The sequence below is a fragment of the Electrophorus electricus genome, chromosome 21, assembly GCF_041902795.1.
Source record: "Electrophorus electricus isolate QZ-2024a chromosome 21, ASM4190279v1, whole genome shotgun sequence".
Classification (NCBI taxonomy): Eukaryota; Metazoa; Chordata; class Actinopteri; order Gymnotiformes; family Gymnotidae; genus Electrophorus; species Electrophorus electricus.
Window position 1 is genome coordinate 12,719,197 of NC_137517.1, and position 18,304 is coordinate 12,737,500.

The 18,304-nt window shown below is 40.6% G+C and overlaps 1 protein-coding gene across 3 annotated transcripts in view; it reads left to right on the top strand.

The window, feature by feature from the left end:
* The first annotated feature begins 2,951 nt into the window (after positions 1-2,951).
* The window catches only part of LOC145652834 (NACHT, LRR and PYD domains-containing protein 6-like), a 19,433-nt gene continuing 4,080 nt past the window's right edge, over positions 2,952-18,304 (top strand). The window contains exons 1-8 of one of the 3 annotated variants that reach the window (XR_014119100.1): positions 2,952-3,073; positions 4,678-4,759; positions 5,291-5,407; positions 6,710-6,826; positions 11,755-11,812; positions 12,076-12,280; positions 12,440-14,207; positions 17,145-18,304. The exon at positions 17,145-18,304 is cut by the window's right edge and continues 406 nt beyond it. Coding sequence is in view for 1 of the 3 variants with exons in the window: in XM_081704539.1 (XP_081560665.1) it covers positions 4,707-4,759; positions 5,291-5,407; positions 6,710-6,826; positions 11,755-11,812; positions 12,076-12,280; positions 12,440-12,960 (1,071 nt within the window). In the remaining 2 variants the exon portion in view is untranslated. Of the gene's footprint in view, positions 3,074-4,677; positions 4,760-5,290; positions 5,408-6,709; positions 6,827-11,754; positions 11,813-12,075; positions 12,281-12,439 lie in introns of all 3 variants that reach the window. The other 2 variants (XR_014119099.1, XM_081704539.1) reach the window with 2 other exon arrangements.

Below are 18,304 nucleotides of genomic sequence, written 5' to 3' on the forward strand. Positions count from 1 at the left end.
TCTAAGGATAATTTCTTCTATAATTAAAGTACAGCAATTTACTAGCTAAGGATTATTATTGTTTAATGAAGGCCCTAAGGTTTAACTTAAGTGGTCAGAAATTAGCATTTAAAATGGAAATATGTCAAATAATTTTGTTGTTTTGATGTGGTTGTCCTGGAGAAACAGCCCGAGTTTCTAACTGGGAAATCTTCCATGAACAATGTTTCTTATCAGAATTAAATATAGGCCTGTACCGACCTGTGCAGATCTTCAAAGGTTTCCTCTGATTGGCTCTGATCCTCAGAGGGCGGGTCTTGTAATGTGTAGGCTTGTAGCTGGATCTCTAGCTGTAGGCGGAGCGTCTTCTCTTGATGGAAAAGCGCTTCCATCTTCTCCAGTTCCTCTCTGCACCTGCTCAGCTCCTGACAGGTGGATGAAGAGCATTACGTGAAATGAAGAAATAATTCAATTCAAGAGACGTGTCTGGTCCTGCTACTGCAGTAGCAGTTAAAACTATTCTAAAAAGGAAGAGAATAAAGAGGCTTGGGCAGAATAATTTATGCATTTGAGAAGGTCAATTTATTGCCTTTTCAAGTTGTATTTAGATTTTTTAGCGCCCTCTCTTTATCTAGGTGCGGAGTGTGATTAACAAGTGTCCCCAGTCTCGTCCGCTCAATTAACCGGCTCTGATTACAAAAACTAGACTCGGGTCTCCTCACGTCTAAGTTTTGCTGCGTCGCCACTGGGAAACGCTCCTCTGCCGCGTTGTAAATCTGTTCTGTACAACTGCTGCACTTCTGCGAGCCGCCCTCATACTTGAGGAAGCATATACGCATGCGCAGGTTAAAGTTGTCCTTCTGCAGCTCGGATATCGTCTGGATTAAAAAAAAAAGAGCAAACAGATCGGATGGATGTTCAGACAGACAAATATTATATTTTCAGCTTGGCAGTAAAATTGCATACCTGCGTCATTTCTTTTAGTGTCCACGTTTTGTTCCTGGTCAACAATTTCCCATGTTGAGGAAAACTCATCATGTTTCTCTATTGATTTAATTTGGCCTTTCACGATCGTTCCTGAATCCAGGGGATACACGGATAATATAAAATATTTTAGATATTTTTATAATTAACGGCGCACTTAATTTAATGATATAATAAATCATGCAAGTAATATTGATACTATTGCTGAAAACTATTAGAATATCCAATAATTCTGGTCGGACTATACCTTGAAAATCACCTTGTCCTCCTTCAGAAAAGCATGTAGGTATTTAGTGTGTTGGAACGCTTTTAAATAACTTACACTTTCCTTAGGTTGTGATGTCATAATTACATTCATGCGTCTTAGTGGAACAGTTCACTGACGCAGTAACGCCAGCAGTGGCAATTTGACTTTAAGTGTCTGACTTTTATCAAGCAGTAAAACCATTGTCATGCCTCTGATAAACCTGATCAGGAAGGAGACGTAACGGAAACCACAAGGTGGTCAATTTCAGAGCTACAGATATTAGTGGTAAATAATGTGGCTAATGAGTGAATTTGTACTCTACCAAAGTTGGTTACTAACACTAAATGGTAGCAGATTGGTAATTTTCCTTTATATAGCAGAGTATATTACTGTAAGTTCAAATAATATTTTTTCTTTATCTATTTGAGCAAATTCCCGAGTCATACATATTATACAGTATAAGAACAATATGTGTTAAATACATTCATATTTGTTTTGTGAAATGGCACATAATATTATGTATATGAAAGTGCCGCAATTATTTTAAAGTTCTAACTGTTTTATAATAACATTTGTATCATGATCATGAATGACTTTCCTTTTCATTCACAGTTAATAATAATGAAATTAAAGAATTGTGTTCTTGTGCGCAAGAACACAAAAACATTCGCGAGCGTACAGTATGTGTTTGTGTGTGCAGAAGAGCAAGTTTGTGTAAGAGCAGGATATATCTAAACACGTGCAAGCAGTTTTGTAGCAGAGCAAAGTAAATGTAAGCGAGAGCAGAGCAAATATGAGTGAGCACATGTAGATTTTGCATGCGAGCAAAGGAGATCCGTGAATGCTGCGAGTTACACGTCAATACTGTGTGAAAAAAAAATTAACAAAACAGATGTTTGATTTTGCACTTTTGCCAACACCAGATTAATGCAGATTATGTCCCTTGTGGTGTTTTGACCTTTTATTCAGAATTTTTGTCTGAAGTCCCTTAAAACATTCACTTATGTCTACAGCTCCATCATAACCTTGACCTTAGATGTTACCTACTAGTAAACAGATCTGCCTGATTAACGTCTTTTGGCTCGTCTTCTTCTCAGATACATGTCTGGGCACAAACTAAACGTTCACATACTGGCTTATACCACTACATCACTGGGCATGTGAACTGGACATGGCGATCAGCAGAGGAGAGACCCAAGATACCATTTGAAAATGGTTTATTCAAACACTCAAAATGGTTTGAACTGTCATATCAGGGGAGTGTATGCTAGAAACGAAACGTAATGACAATAAATAGTCATTTTATATTGAGTTTGTGAGCACAGAATAGGTATTACACACAAACTAATAACCTGTCTCTCTCTCTGTGTGTGTGTGTGTGTGTGTGTGTGTGTGTGTGTGTGTGTGTGTGTGTGTGTGAGTGAGTGTGTGTGTGTGTGTGTGTGTGTGTGAGTGTGTGTGTGTGTGTGTGTGTGTGTTTGTGTGTGTGTGAGTGTGTGTGTGTGTGTGTGTGTGAGTGTGTGTGTGTGTGTGTGTGTGAAAACCTAAGTAAACGTCTGCTCAGAACAGCTGTGCTGTATAAGCTCCATGACAAACAAAATTCTCCCACAGTCCAAATCCACTGCTAATTTACTGTCACTGTTCTACGCTATTCTGTGTTATTTAAATACAGTTCTATACTGTAGCTCTGATTTCTCTCTCCCGCAGAAGGTTGGATAAAGTGTTGTGACTGGTCACAGCAGTCCGGCCCCTAAAAAACAATTATCCTTGACAAAACCGGTTCAGTCCGGTTTAACGCGAAAGTGAAATTTTTGTGCTCCATTTTAAGAAGCGGAATGCAAATATCTTTAGAAAAGAAAGCCGGTGAGTATCTGAATCTGAGCTGTCAATCAAGAATTATATGAACTTATACTACTCAAAGAACAAGTTCTTAAATTTAATATTAACAGAATTTAATATTAACAGGTTAATGTCTGAAAACGTAAAGCTTTTAGCCGCTATTCTGTTGCAGTAGGTGTCTTCGTTTACGCGAAATGCAGCAATAGAACTGAGGTCGTCTGATTCAGAATAACCAAACTAAAGTCGTTCTAGGCTCATCTGAGAAATTGGTCCGAATCAATATGTTTACATGAACTGTATAAAAAGTACTAATAAACGCACTATATACTTAATATATTTATATTTTGTCCTCTACGCAGAAACAAACTGCGCAAATAGAACAGGCGTTGTACTGCAGGAAGTGTCACAAATGTCTCGGACTGTGAGCCAGTAGATCTAACAGTAAGTGTTTAGGTGTCCAACTAGATGTAGACTAGTTGTTTTATCAGGCTAAGACCGTGCTGTTTACACGATCATGTCGTAATTAGACTGACAGTGTGAGGTTAGTATTGTACCAATAGTGTGCATGTCAGTGTAACTAAAGAAGTAATATTTATAATATTTATTAGTAATATTATTAAGTGATATTTCGACACTGTTTCTTTGTATGACAGTGATTGAGTTAGTCTGTGACCCACTCTGCACTTACAGAACACATTTTTCCTGCCTCTGTCTTCTTTTCCACTTTGGACTGATACTGTTCACTACACCCACGTTTTTGAGTTTGTTTTAGTGCTGTAAGATTACGTTTTAAACTTTATGCATTATTTGCTCATTTTAATAAACTATATTTTGTACTTATAAAGTTAGTAAAGGTGCCTGTCTACACCAAAGCTCTTCAAAAACATGAATGACTCTGTTTCTCTTTTGAGAACATTAAGCGAGAAAATACTGTAATGTCTCGCTTATAGGTGCATTCCGAGCTGAAGCGTGAATGTCTTGGTCGTGCTTCGTTAAAGCGCGTGAATGTCTTGGTCGTGATTGATTAAAGCGCGTGAATGTCTTTTTCGTGATTGATTAAAGCGCGTGAATGTCTTGGTCGTGACTCGATAAACGGAGATCTTGGCTGCATTTCGGGCTGTGAACCAGTAGATCTGACAGAACGTGTTTACACGTCCAACTCGGCTACGTGTTTTGAACTGGCTAAGACAGTGATTTTATACGATCGTGTGTTAGTTCAACTAACAGTGTCAGACTAGTATTGTACCAACGGTGCGCATGTAAATCTAGCTTTTTTATGAAGTTCTGCGCTGTTTATTTGTGTGACAGTGATTTTGAGTATGCACTTATTATAAAAACACATCTTTACTGCCCTCTTTTGCAGTTTAGCCAGGGCTTTAGCCTGGTAGTGATCTTGACACTAACCTCTCTGTGCTCACATGAGGATGTTTACATTTGCATTTATAAAATTTAGCAGACACTCTTATCCTGAGCGACTTACAAAGGTGCTTTATTTATGTTTTTTGTAGCGACACAACAAATCACTTCTGTAAGTCTCTCTGGACAAGGGTGTCTGCCATATGCAGTAAATGTAAATATTGTAATTGAATATGTGTTCTGATTATTAATCTGCATGTGCGTGTTTGCAGGTGTACAGCTATAATCTGTAGGAGGAGACATGACCTCCAAAATACGTGTCTCTGGGGAACAGCACACACAGAAAGGAGACAGGTGAGAGAACATAAATAAACATACTTGCAGTGCATAGGTTTGTGCACTTATTTACTTGGGATATCTGAATAAATCTATATTTATTGCATTTAGTAGATGTTCTTAGCCACACAGACCTCTTAAAAGTGCTTTGATATCCATTCACAAAACCCTTGAATAGTACCAGCAGGTAACAATCTTAAATCAGATACTGCCAGAAACAGTTGTCTCTACTGAGACCGAGACACAATGCACAATACAAAGATGAAACATAAGTATAATCTTCAGAAAGTTTAAGACCAGCGTAATGCAATGTAAAGTAATGTAAAGATGCTCTCTGGTATAACTCTGATCATCTTGAAGATCACTTAGTAAATAACAAGAAACATAATAACGAATTTAGTGTTTTCAACATCTTTGTACGAATTCTTTAAAAAACATTAAATAAAAATCGCAATGATAGACATAAATGCATATTAATTTATTTGCACCATTTATACACACATTAGTATTTTGGCCTTAAAATAATATCTTTTTAATTGTGTATGTTAGTCTGATTCAGGGTAAGAGATCAGACTCCCCGGAACCCAGCAGTGTATCCATGAAGAGTGACCAGTCAATGGACATTCCATTAAAGTTCAGAGAGGGAGTGTATCCTACTGAGCTCAGGTAAAGATAATGTAGGGAATGTGCCTGTTCTACTGAGCTCAGGTAAGGATGATGTAGGGAATGTGACTGTTCTACTGAGCTCAGGTAAGGATGATGTAGGGAATGTGAGTGTTCTACTGAGCTCAGGTAAGGATGATGTAGGGAATGTGAGTGTTCTACTGAGCTCAGGTAAGGATGATGTAGGGAATGTGAGTGTTCTACTGAGCTCAGGTAAGGATGATGTAGGGAATGTGAGTGTTCTACTGAGCTCAGGTAAGGATGATGTAGGGAATGTGACTGTTCTGCTGAGCTCAGGTAAGGATGATGTAGGGAATGTGAGTGTTCTACTGAGCTCAGGTAAGGATGATGTAGGGAATGTGACTGTTCTACTGAGCTCAGCTAAGGATGATGTAGGGAATATAACTGTTCTACTGAGCTCAGGTAAGGATGATGTAGGGAATGTGGCTGTTCTACTGAGCTCAGATAAGATGGAGTCCTCCACATACACTTCAGAGAGGGAAAGTGTTCTGATGAGAGGTGATGGTCTCCTGGTTTAAGACAGTGTTCCTCACTCCCAGTCCCACCTGATCAAACTCATTCAGCTCATTATGAAGTTCTTCATGAGCTGTATCAGGTGTGTTGGAGCAGGAAAACACTAAACTGTGCAGTGCTGCAGGTTCCCAGCACTGGGAATGAGGAACACTGGATTAAATCAGTTCATCCATCTTTGGGAATGAGGAACACTGGATTAGGGGATTAAATCAGATCATCCAGCCTGCATATCCTGAGTGGGAAGAGGTTTGTGCACTTATTTACTTGGGATATCTGAATACATGTATATTTCTTGCATTTTTTAGATGCCCTTATCCAGACAAACTTCTTAAAAGTGCTTTGTAGTCCATTCACAAAACCCTTGGATAGTACCAGTAGGTAATATTCTTAAATAATCTTGATCTCTAATACTACCAGAAACATTTGTCTCTGCTGAGACTGAGACACAATACACAATACGGATGAAACATAAGTATAAACTTTAGAAAGTTCAGAAAGTTTAAAAGCCTAATAAACCTGGATAACCAAGTCAGGTTTGGAACGTGAGCCCAGAACAATAACTGGTCATCCACAATTACACAGAGACTTCTGCATCCTCACAGTGAGCAGAGAGTTCTCAAAGGGTAAAGTCACTGTGGAAATGAACTCTGGATTTGTGAGATGATTACTTTAGAAAATACACCAAAAATGTGAAACTATTTTAAGTTAGACTTTGGCAGTATAACACTATTTTGGCATTAAAACAATATCTTTTTTAATTGTGTGTTTTAGTTCTATTCAGGGTAAGAGATCAGACTCCCCGGAACCCAGCTGTGTATCCATGAAGAGTGACAAGTCAATGAAGATTCCAATGCAGTTCAGAGAGGGAGTGTATCCTACTGAGCTCAGGTAAGGATGATGTAGGGAATGTGACTGTTCTACTGAGCTCAGGTAAGGATGACGTAGGGAATGTGACTGTTCTACTGAGCTCAGGTAAAATGGAGTCCTCCACTTATACTTCAGAGAGGGAGAGTGTTCTGATGAGAGGTGATAGTCTCCTGGTTTAGGACAGTGTTCCTCACTCCCAGTCCCACCTGATCAAACTCACTCAGCTCATTATGAAGTTCTTCATGAGTTGCATCAGGTGTGTTGGAGCAGGAAAACACTAAACTGCAGTGCTGCAGGTTCCCAGCACTGGGAATGAGGAAGACTGGATTAGAGGATTAAATCAGTTCATCCAGCACTTGGAGTGAGGAGCACTACATTAGGGGGATTAAATCAGTTTATCCAGCACTGGGAGTGAGGAACACTGAATTAGAAGATTAAATCGGTTCATCCAGCCTGCATATCCTGAGTGGGAAGAGGTTTGTGCACTTATTTACTTGAGATATCAGAATAAACGTATATTTATTGCATTTAGTAGATGCCCTTATCCAGACAGACTTCTTAAAAGTGCTTTGTTGTCCATTCAGAGAACCCTTGGATAGTACCAGTAGGTAATATTCTTAAATAATCTTGATCTCTGATACTGCCAGAAACAATTGTCTCTACTGAGACCGAGAAACAATACACAATACAGAAATGAAACATAAGTATAAACTTCAGAAAGTTTAAGACCAGCCGTACTGCTGCATTCTGGATCAGCTGTAAGGGCCTGGAGACACACATGGAGGAAGCAGCCAGGAGTGAGTTACAGTCACCCAGTCTCAAGGTAATGAGGGACTGGAGGAGCACCTGGGTGTCCTCTTTAGAGAGAAACAGTCGAATCTTCCAGATATTGTAAAGTATAAACCTGTAAGTGTGATACATGGGAGACACACACACACACACACACACACACACACACACACACACACACACACACACACACACACAATGTCACAAGCATAGGGAGGTATCTATGAGGAGGGGTCTGTGCTATGACAGTACAGTTACAGATGTGCAAAAATAGTTATAGTTTATTAAAATATTAATTTTCAGTCTCCTTTATGCACAGTCTAATTCAGCCTCACAACACAGGTGTACGTTTACCAAGAATACAAAACACACCTGTACATTTACGAATATTTCCCTAAAGTTCAGCTTCTTTATTTAAAAACAATGGCAGTTATTCTAAAGCTGACTGTATACTGTATTCAGTATGTACTGTAATAATTAAATAATAATAAGTTTAAATTTAAATAGTGCATTTCTAAAATTCAAGGTTGCTTTACAATAGCAATACACATGGAAAGAGACATGAATTAACACATTTAGCACATTAATTTATCAACTATTAACAGAAGAAAGGTCATTAAAATGTTTATGTTTTAAGCGATTTGAAAGCAGAAATTGAAGACCAGAGATGGAGAGATTGTAGTAAAGTGTTCTATAGTTTTGAGGCCATGACACTAAAAGATCTGCCCCTACAGAGACTAATCTTAACTTAGGGATGGAGAGACAACCTGCATCAGAAGACCTAAGTGTATGGGTGGAGCAGTATGGATGTAGGAGTTCAGCTAAGTAGGGAGGTGCAAGACCATGCAGAGCTTTGAATGTAAGCAAGACGAGTTTATACTGAATGTGTTGAGGGACAGGGAGCCAGTGTAACTGATGTAGAATCGGGGTGTTTTGGGCTGACATTTTTTAACATCTAAGAGAATTCTGGGGTGTAAATGAAGAGAGAGTTGCAGTAATCAAGATGGGATGTGATGAAAGCATGAACCAGAGTTTCAGCACCTTGTCTGGAGAGCAAGTCTACTGATATTGTGACTGTAAAAAAAAAGGCATTTTTAACCATTGACATGATGTGGGGTTGAAAGAGTGAGGAGTACACCAAAGTTCCAAAATGCAGTTGATGATTTGACCAAGACCCATCTAGACTGAGTTTAAAATCAGTTAATTTAGCGATTATGGATTTAGAACCAATAACTAAAATTTTATTTTGTAAGGATTTAACTCTAGGAAGTTTATGTTCATCCACTGTTTGAGATCTTTGATACAAGAGAGTAAAGCAGGAAGTGGTAAGGTAGTGTTACCTTTGGTGCTACTATAAATCTGAGTGTCATCAGCATAACAGTGGAAACGGAGACCATGCCTGCGGATAATCTGACCAAGGGGCAACATATCGATTAAATAGGAGAGGACCAGGCACCGATCCCTAGAGAACATCTTGGGTAACGGTAACAGTGTGTGATTTGTGTTTACCAAGTGTGACAAAATGTGATCTATTAGAGATATAGGAGATAAACCATTCAAGAACTGTATTAGTAATCCCAATGTCTGAGAGGCAGCTGATAAGTATGCTATGGTTTAATTGTGTCAAACACAGCACTTCTATCTAGAAGATCTAGAAGGAGGAGAACACACAGGGCACCAGAGTCAGTAGAGAGAAGGGGATCATTGAAACCATGTAACAGGGCTCTCTCAGTGTTGTGCATAGTATGGAAGTCAGATTGGAAAGGTTCAAATAGATCCTGAGTATTTAAGAAAGATTGTAGTTGAGAGGCTGGAACCCTGAGTAGACAGGGGAGACTGGAAATGGGTCAGTAATTATCAAGTAGTGCAGCATTTAGTCCTGTTTTATAAAGAATGGCAGTTAAAGCTGAGGTTTTGAGAGCTGTAGGGACAGAATCCGAAGGGAAGCATTAATGAGAAGACATGGGAGAAATAGCAGAAGAACACTTAAGAAGAGGAGTTGGGGCAGGATCAAGCTGTAGGTAGATGAGCTGGATTTAGCTACAGTAGTAATGCTGTTACTGAACATTGCTGAGCTCCTCTTTTAATGACTAGACAAAAACAAACTCTCTTGATTACAGTTTAAGTTTCAAGTTTGGTTTATTTGTCATGTACATAGATAACTCGCAGTGAAATGGTTTGAGAGTGCTCTGTCCAAATTGAGGGAAAAAAACAGGGGTACATAAGGAAATATCTCTCTCTCTCTCTCTCTCTCTCTCTCTCTCTCTCTATATATATATATATATATATATATATATATATATATATATATATATATATATATATATATATATATATATATATATATAGAACAATGTATGTACAATATATGTATAATATGTTTATCAGGCTTTGCCAGAAATGTAGCACAAAATAGTCCGTGGATCAGTGTGTGTTTACATGTGCACATAGTCTGGCTAATATTATTCTAGAACACATGCTTTAATCAGCCTAAGCTTAGGTCAACTAAGACACTATGTCACACTATAACAATCAGACTGTAATATTAACATGATCATATCTAAGTAAGACAGTTGTAGACTAATATAAGATCATGGGTGTACATGTAAACATAGATAGTGAGGGGTTAACACTTGTGTAACAGTTGATTAATCTGCTTGTATTATTCCTAGAAATATAAAAATCTTGGTGTTATCTTTGATCCAGATCTCAGATTTGAACAGCAAATCAATTCTGTTATTAGGAATAATTTTTACAAGTTCAGAGAAATTTCCCAAAATCAAATTCTTTGTTCATGCTTAGGAACAAGTCATCTACTCACTGGCACTCAGAGTTGTTCAGATCAGCTGTTGCCTGTTCTAAAATCTCGGCTGAAGCTGAAGTGTGACTGTGTCTGTTCCACAGTCTTGACTGAAGCTGAAGTGTGACTGTGTCTATTCTACAGTCTCGACTGAAGCTGAAGTGTGACTGTGTCTGTTCTACAGTCTCGACTGAAGCTGAAGTGTGACTGTGTCTTTCTACAGTCTCGACTGAAGCTGAAGTGTGACTGTGTCTGTTCAGCTGCAGCACTGAGGCTGTGGAACAGTCCTTCTCTGAATATCAGCTCTGCTCCCTCTTGTGCAGATTTCAAACACTTCTTTTTACCCTGACATTTTCGTTTCTCTGTCCATGTTTATGTTTGATGGCACATTTCCTTTTGTTTTACATTTCACAGGTTTTTGTTAAGACATTTTTCCTAACTTTCCACAGCACTTTGATCATTGCTGTTGTGGTAAATGTGCTCTATAAATAAAATGTACTTATTTTCTAACAAATCATCTTGTAAAGGAGCCCTTTTGTCTGTTTTGCTTTCCCTTGTCATCCTTTGTTTATTGTTGTATCTGTGTGTTGTCCTTCTCCCTGCTCCTCCCACCATTCCTGCCACTCCCCAGCCTAACTCCACCCACCATTCCTGCCAAAGCCCCAGCCTAACTCCTCCCACCATTCCGGCCACTTTCCAGCCTAACTCCTCCCACCATTTCTGCCACTTTCCAGCCTAACTCCTCCCACCATTCCTGCCTCTCTCCAGCCTAATTCCACCTACCATTCCTGCCACTCTCCAGCCTATCTCCACTCACCATTCCTGCCACTCCCCAGCCTAACTCCTCCCACCATTCCTGCCGCTCCCCAGCCTAACTCCTCCCACCATTCCTGCCAATTTCCAGCCTAACTCCACCCACCATTCCTGCCACTTTCCAGCCTAACTCCACCCACCATTCCTGCCACTACTGACCTAACTCCACCTGCCATTCCAGCCACTTGTCCTTAGTCTCTGCATTGTTCTCTTCCCAGATTCCTCCATGTATATACTTCTCCTGTTTCCTGTCTTCCTGTTCTTGTTTGTTGACCTTTGTTTTCTTGTGGCTGAGTGTGTTTAGCACATTTGCTTTACTTTCACTTTCTATTAAAAGCCTTTTTGAGTTTCTACACTCACACCTGCATCTTCATCCTTTCTGCTGCTGCACACCAGGCAGCATCACAGATCTGTTATAAAATGCAGAAACGCAAGTGTTGATAATATATAATCTTGTATATTATCTACTTGTCTGTATAATCATGTGTTGTGCAGGTATGAATGTGCTACATATTCCTCCATAAAAGTCTGTTGTGTTTGTCCACAGTGTACAAAGAGAAAAAGCAGAACTCACCTACAGAAAACAACTGGAGTCCATATTCAAGGTATGTAAGTGTGGGGGTGATTTCTAGTATATTTGGGTTTTAGGATGTAACAGAAGTAATAAGATTACTTTTTCCATTAAGTAATGAGTACAGTAATCCCATTACAATTTTAGATAAGTGATGAGTAATGGATTACTTTTTTTTAAGTAACTACCCAAACACTGCCAGAATGTTCTCCATCATGAAACAAAATCATGTAGTGATCTCTCTCTGTAACATGGTGGTGTTTTTTTGATTGTCTGTTGCTGTTTATTCCTAACCAGGAGCTGGAGCACAAAGTCGTCTCTCTGGTGAAGAAGGAGCTGAAGAAGTTTAAGAAGCTGCTGAGTCCAGATTACCCAGCATGCTCTGAGAGAGAGGTGGAGGATGAGGAGGATCAGAGCAGTGCCAGAGAGGGAGCGCTGAAGATCACACTGCATGTCATGGGGAACATGAACCAGACAGACCTTGCTAACACACTACAGAGCAGTAAGAGCTCTGGATCATGGCTTTATGATGGCAGTATCACTATAACTAAATTTTGTCCTCTGTGTTTGTGCAAAGTGTTTCAGCGTTTTGATAAATTACTTCAACATCAAAGATAACAAGAAAATAAAATATTTGTGATCATGTTCTTCTGTTTATTAGAGCTATTCTCTGAATATCAACGAAATCTCAAACACAAACTAATGGATACATTTAAAAGAATTAATGAAGGAATTTCCCAACAAGGAAGCTCAACTCTTCTGAATGAGATCTACACAGAGCTCTACATCACAGAGGGAGGGAGTGGAGAGGTCAATAATGAACACGAGGTGAGACAGATTGAGACAGCATCCAGGAGACCAGCAACACAGGAGACACCCATCAAATGCAATGACCTCTTTAAAGACAAACCCATCAGAAGAGTGCTGACTAAAGGAGTTGCTGGAATTGGGAAAACGGTCTCTGTTCAGAAGTTCATTCTGGACTGGGCTGAAGGAAGAGCAAATCAGGACGTCCTCTTCATATTTCCACTTCCTTTTAGGGAGCTGAATTTGATGAAGGAGAAAATGTTCAGTCTGATGGATCTACTTCATCACTTTTTCCCAGAAACAAAACAATTACAATTAATACACTGTGATGCTTACAAAGTCATTTTCATCTTTGATGGTCTGGATGAGTGTTGACTTCCTCTAGATTTCCAGAACAATGAGAACTTGTGGAATGTAACAGAGTCGACCTCGGTGGATGTGCTGCTGACAAACCTCATCAAGGGGAATCTGCTTCCCTCTGCTCTCCTCTGGATAACCTCTCGACCTGCAGCAGCCAATCAGATCCCTCCTGAGTGTGTTGATCAGGTAACAGAGGTACGAGGGTTCAGTGACCCTCAGAAAGAGGAGTACTTCAGGAAGAGAATCAGTGATCAGAGCCTGGCCAACAAAATCATCACACACATGAAGTCATCAAGAAGCCTCTACATCATGTGTCACATTCCAGTCTTCTGTTGGATTGCAGCCACTGTTCTAGAGAGAATGTTGGGTGAAGCAGAGAGTGGAGAGATCCCCAAGACTCTGACTCAAATGTTCACACACTTTCTGATCTTTCAGATCAAACACAAGGATAGAAAGTACCATGGAAACACTGACACTGATCCTCAACAGACTAAAAAGTCAATTCTGGCACTGGGAAAACTGGCTTTCCAACAGCTGGAAAAGGGCAACCTGATCTTCTATGAGGAAGACCTAAGAGAGTGTGGCATTGATGTCAAAGTAGTGTCACTGTACTCAGGAGTGCGTACCCAAATCTTCAGAGAGGAGTCTGGGCTTCACCTGGGGAAGATGTTCAGCTTTGTGCATCTGAGCATTCATGAGTTTCTGGCTGCTTTATATGCATTTCTCTCCTTCATCTCCAAAAAGAAAAATGTGTTGAAACAGCAAAAGAAAGGTCTCTTTAAAAGATCAACCATGTCTGACTTCCTTATGAATGCAGTGGACAAGGCCTTACAGAGTGAGAACGAACATCTGGACCTTTTCCTCCGCTTCCTTCTGGGTCTCTCACTGGAGTCCAATCAGACTCTCTTATCAGGCCTACTGACACAGAGGAAAAGAAGCTCTCACAGCAAAGAGGAAACAGTCAAATACATCAAGGAGAAGATCAGGGAGAATCCATCTCCAGAGAAATCCATCAATCTGTTCCACTGTCTGAGTGAACTAAAGGATCATTCTCTAGTACTGGAAGTCCAGACATACCTGAGCAGAGGAGGTGACCATTGTCTCCATGGAGCCAGTCTCTCTCCAGCTCAGTGGTCAGCTCTGGTGTTTGTGTTGCTGAACTCAGAAGAGGAGCTGGATGAGTTTGACCTGAGTAAATATGACCCATCAGAGGAATGTCTACTGAGACTGCTTCCATTGGTTACAGCATCCAGAAAAGCTGTGTGAGTATTTTCATTCATAAACACATTACTGCACTGGTGTTAGTACATCATGATCTCCATCATAAGGTACTTTGTTAATTTGTGAGTGTTCCTTAAACCCCTCTGTATCCTGTACCCTAATCACTATGCAAGGTGTTAGCTGACCAAATCATTAATCCTAAAGTGCTTCTTAAGTGTCTTTGTGCTGCCTTTCCTCTGAGTACAGGCAGTGCTCAACAAATGCACCACAAAAAACCTATCACACACTTCTCTCTCTCTCTCTCTCTCTCTCTCTCTCTCTTTCTTACACACACACACACACACACACACACACACACACACACACACACACACTGTAAGTGTATATTTCTCTCTTACACACATTGACATTATAACTCTTTCACTTGTTACAGTGTTCACTTACCCCTGCCCTGCTTACCTACAACCAGCGATGGAAACAGGTGTAGACCAACATTTAAGACGTGTAAAATATAATACATTTATCTGACTGAATTATAATTACAAAGGTATTAGAGTAAATTCTATTGTGTAGCACAGTTTAATTGATGAGAATATGTATAACTAACTTTATAAAGTTACTTAAGCATTTACATTATGTCATACTACCTGAATGTTACCCAATAGATGGATATAAAGTAAGAGAGAGGTAAAGAAAGAGTGAGCGAGAGAGAGAAGTAGAGAGAGAAAGCCCCAGGTAGAGGTTTCTCCAAACCTCACTGCTCAGTCCACCAGCTCTGCTCCAGCTCCACTCCAACTCTCCCCCTAAACCCTCCACCTCCAGACCCTGACTTCAGTCTTATCTTCACCAAGACCAGGTGGTTTACCATCACTGACCAATCACAACTAACCACATTCTCTTATCACCCACACCATGGGACAGCAATCAGGTATCACTGACGCAGGAACTCAGCTGGTGGTAGGACAGTGATTTACAGTCGTGAATAACAACTCACTTCCTGTAAAAGTGACCGTGATGTGACCCCTCTTGTATGTGTCACGTCTGCACTTCCTGTCATACTTGTTTCCCCTCTTTGGTCTTCCTAGTGCTGACCTTTGTCTATTTACACTGTTTGCCTTTTTGACTGTGGTCCTGCCTGAGAGGCCCAGCAGATGCAGCAGGACTAGAGCAGGTGAAGGGTACTGTGGAGAGACAGGCTGAGGGGATGGAGATGGACATTCTTCTCCACACACATCAGTTCCTCCTCTTATCCTAAGAGACACTGATGAACCAGTATATCCAGGGCTTTCTCCTCTTCTGGGGTTTGTGTGGACATCACTCCCCACTGCTCAGTGTGAACTGCCTGCACTTAATCTCTGCACAATATCATCACACTGCTTCTTTATCTCTGTTACACAAACTAACAGTTTTGTTCAGTTTCCTCCAAGGGAATATGGAACTCCTTTATAAAATTTAACTCACCCTTCTGTCTCTCCTCCACAACTTTACCAACTGAATCCGTGTCTGGTAGCGTCTTTGATCAAATTATCGTAATTCTGTTTGACTATTAATCTATTGTTTGCCTGTTGACTTGTGGGACTGTTTCCAAACTTAGGCAGGGGTGGAGTTAACAAAGAAGCAATTTGAACTTGCTCTGAATTAAAAGCGTGCGTGTGTATGTGTGTGCGTGTGTGTGTGTGTGTGTGTGTGTGTGTGTGTGTGTGTGTGTGTGTGTGTGTGTGTGTGTGTTATACAAGAGAGAGAACAGAAATCACCATCTTGATGCATAATTAACCGATCAATTTAACATGTCTGTTCAATGCAGTTAAATTAATAGTGGTGTGTTGTAATAAGGAATAAGCACATTTTGTGTTTTGTCTGTGTGTGGATTTCAGAAAGAACAGTAGAGACAGGTAGATAAAGAGAATAGAGATATTTTGTTTATCTAAATCAGTAGTTCTCAAACATTTTAGACCAAGTGTCTCCTATAAATCATCCCACAGATACACAGACGGTGATCACTTACCATTTCAGTAAGAGGGTTGAGGAGTTTAGCTGAGTAAAGCTGTACGATGTCCAGGATGAGGGCAGTGGTCTTCAAACACAGATCTGACTCTGCCTCCATTTTGTTATGGTACTCAGTCTTGATTGTGGTGAGAGCAGAGAGGTTATTCTCACAACAGAAAGTATCAACCCCACTAGCGAAGAACATCAAAACCTGCACAGCTTTTAATGAGAAGGTTGAAAATTCACTCTGTCTTTGGATCCAGAAGTTCTACAATTACATCTGTTTGAATTCTGACATCAGTATCTCATCAGATGATAACTGGAGCAGCTTCTCTTATTCAGCACAGATCAGATCCTCAGTCATTCCTATGAGGTGAAAGGTGAAGGGGTTCCCGATGGCCCTGATTATGTCACACACTTCAAAAAGTGTCAGAGAGGCCCTGCGTTCAATGTTAAGCTCATCAAAACAGGAGAAACTATCAACGAGATAGACTAATTTTTCCTGCCATACTGAGTGTCCAAATACACTCACAAAGGGAGATTGTTGTTCTTGCATAAACACGTGTAGCTCAGATGCAGTGCAAAGAGCCTTGTGAGCACTTTTCCCCTTGATAACGTCTCACTTCAGCACGAAGCAAATGTTGCACATGTTCACTGCCCAGTACCTCACAAAGCACATTGAACAAAGTTATTGGTTGAGCCTTTATTAACTTCACTGCATCATTCCTCCTGATATCGGTTTCCTGATGTTATGACATTATCCTGTGCTTTTGCTGGGTTTACATGTTTTATCATTTTATCTAGTGAAAAGATAAAGATGACGCCAGAGAGGTCGACTGCTGTCACCACTCCTCCGACCGTACTTTGTACTTTCTCCGAAATTCTTGCCTTCTTATCTTTTCTTTTTACTATGATGCGCATCTCTTATGACAGAAACACTCTTGTTTCTTTCAGTTTACAAAATACTCACCTCAAACCATTTCTAACCTCAGACCTAAGTTGGCAGAGTGAGATCCTAAGGGAAAACAAAGGACGCAACACAAAGAAATGGCCGTGAGGAAAGGGAGCCGGTGTAAGGAACAGGCTGAGGCCTCAGGCACACTGAGCTCCCTTACCTAGCATCCTGCTAGCCAATGTCCAGTCTCTGGATAACAAGCTCGACAACCTCTGGGCCAGGATAAAGTTCCAGAGGGACATTCGGGACTGCAATCTCCTCTGCCTCACTGAGACCCAGCGGTACCGAGCCATGCCATCCACCTGGCCGAGTTTTTCTCGGTGCGCCGCATGGACAGAATAGCAGAATCGGGGAAGTCGAGAGGCGGTGATGTGTGCATGATGGTAAACAATGGCTGGTGTGATAACGATAATGTTGTTACTCTCGCCCGGTCTTGCTCACCCAGTCCTTTTTACCTTCCTCGTGAGTTCACTCTGATCATCGGCAATACCGTGTACATTCCAGCTCAGGCTAACACGGACATCGCACTGTGACAACTCCTTGAGGCTCTTAAACAGTTTCAGTTAAATCACCGGGACACTGCACTTATTGTGGTTAGGGATTTTAACAGCACTAACCTCAAACATGCATTGCCAAACATTTATCAGCACATAACCTGCCCCACAAGAGGCAATAGGATACTAGACCACTGCTACACCCAATACAAAGATGCAAGTCGCAAGCTCATCCACTATTTGGTATGTCAGACCATGCTGCCATCTTCCTCATACCAAAATATAAACAAAGGCTGAAACTGGAAACTCTGGTTCAGAGGGAGGTCACTTCATCACCTCTTCACTGCCAGCCATTGACCCATTGCAGTTTGCATACTGTCACAACCGCTGCACTGATGATGCAATTGCAAATATGCTCCGCAGCACACTGACCCACCTGGACAAAGAGAGGGGTAACTATGTTAAAATGCTTATAGTTCAGCATTTAACACCATTATCCCCTCCATACTCACTACCAAGTTGGAGGACCTGGGACTACATCCATCCCTGTGAGACTGGATCTCCAACTTCCTAACAGATAGAACACAATCAGTAAGGGTAGGCAACTGTGTTTCATCCACACTCATCCTCAGTACTGGAGTAGGTTAAGCACCTAGAGAACTGGTGCCAGCAAAAATAATCTACTCCTCAACGTCCGCAAGAC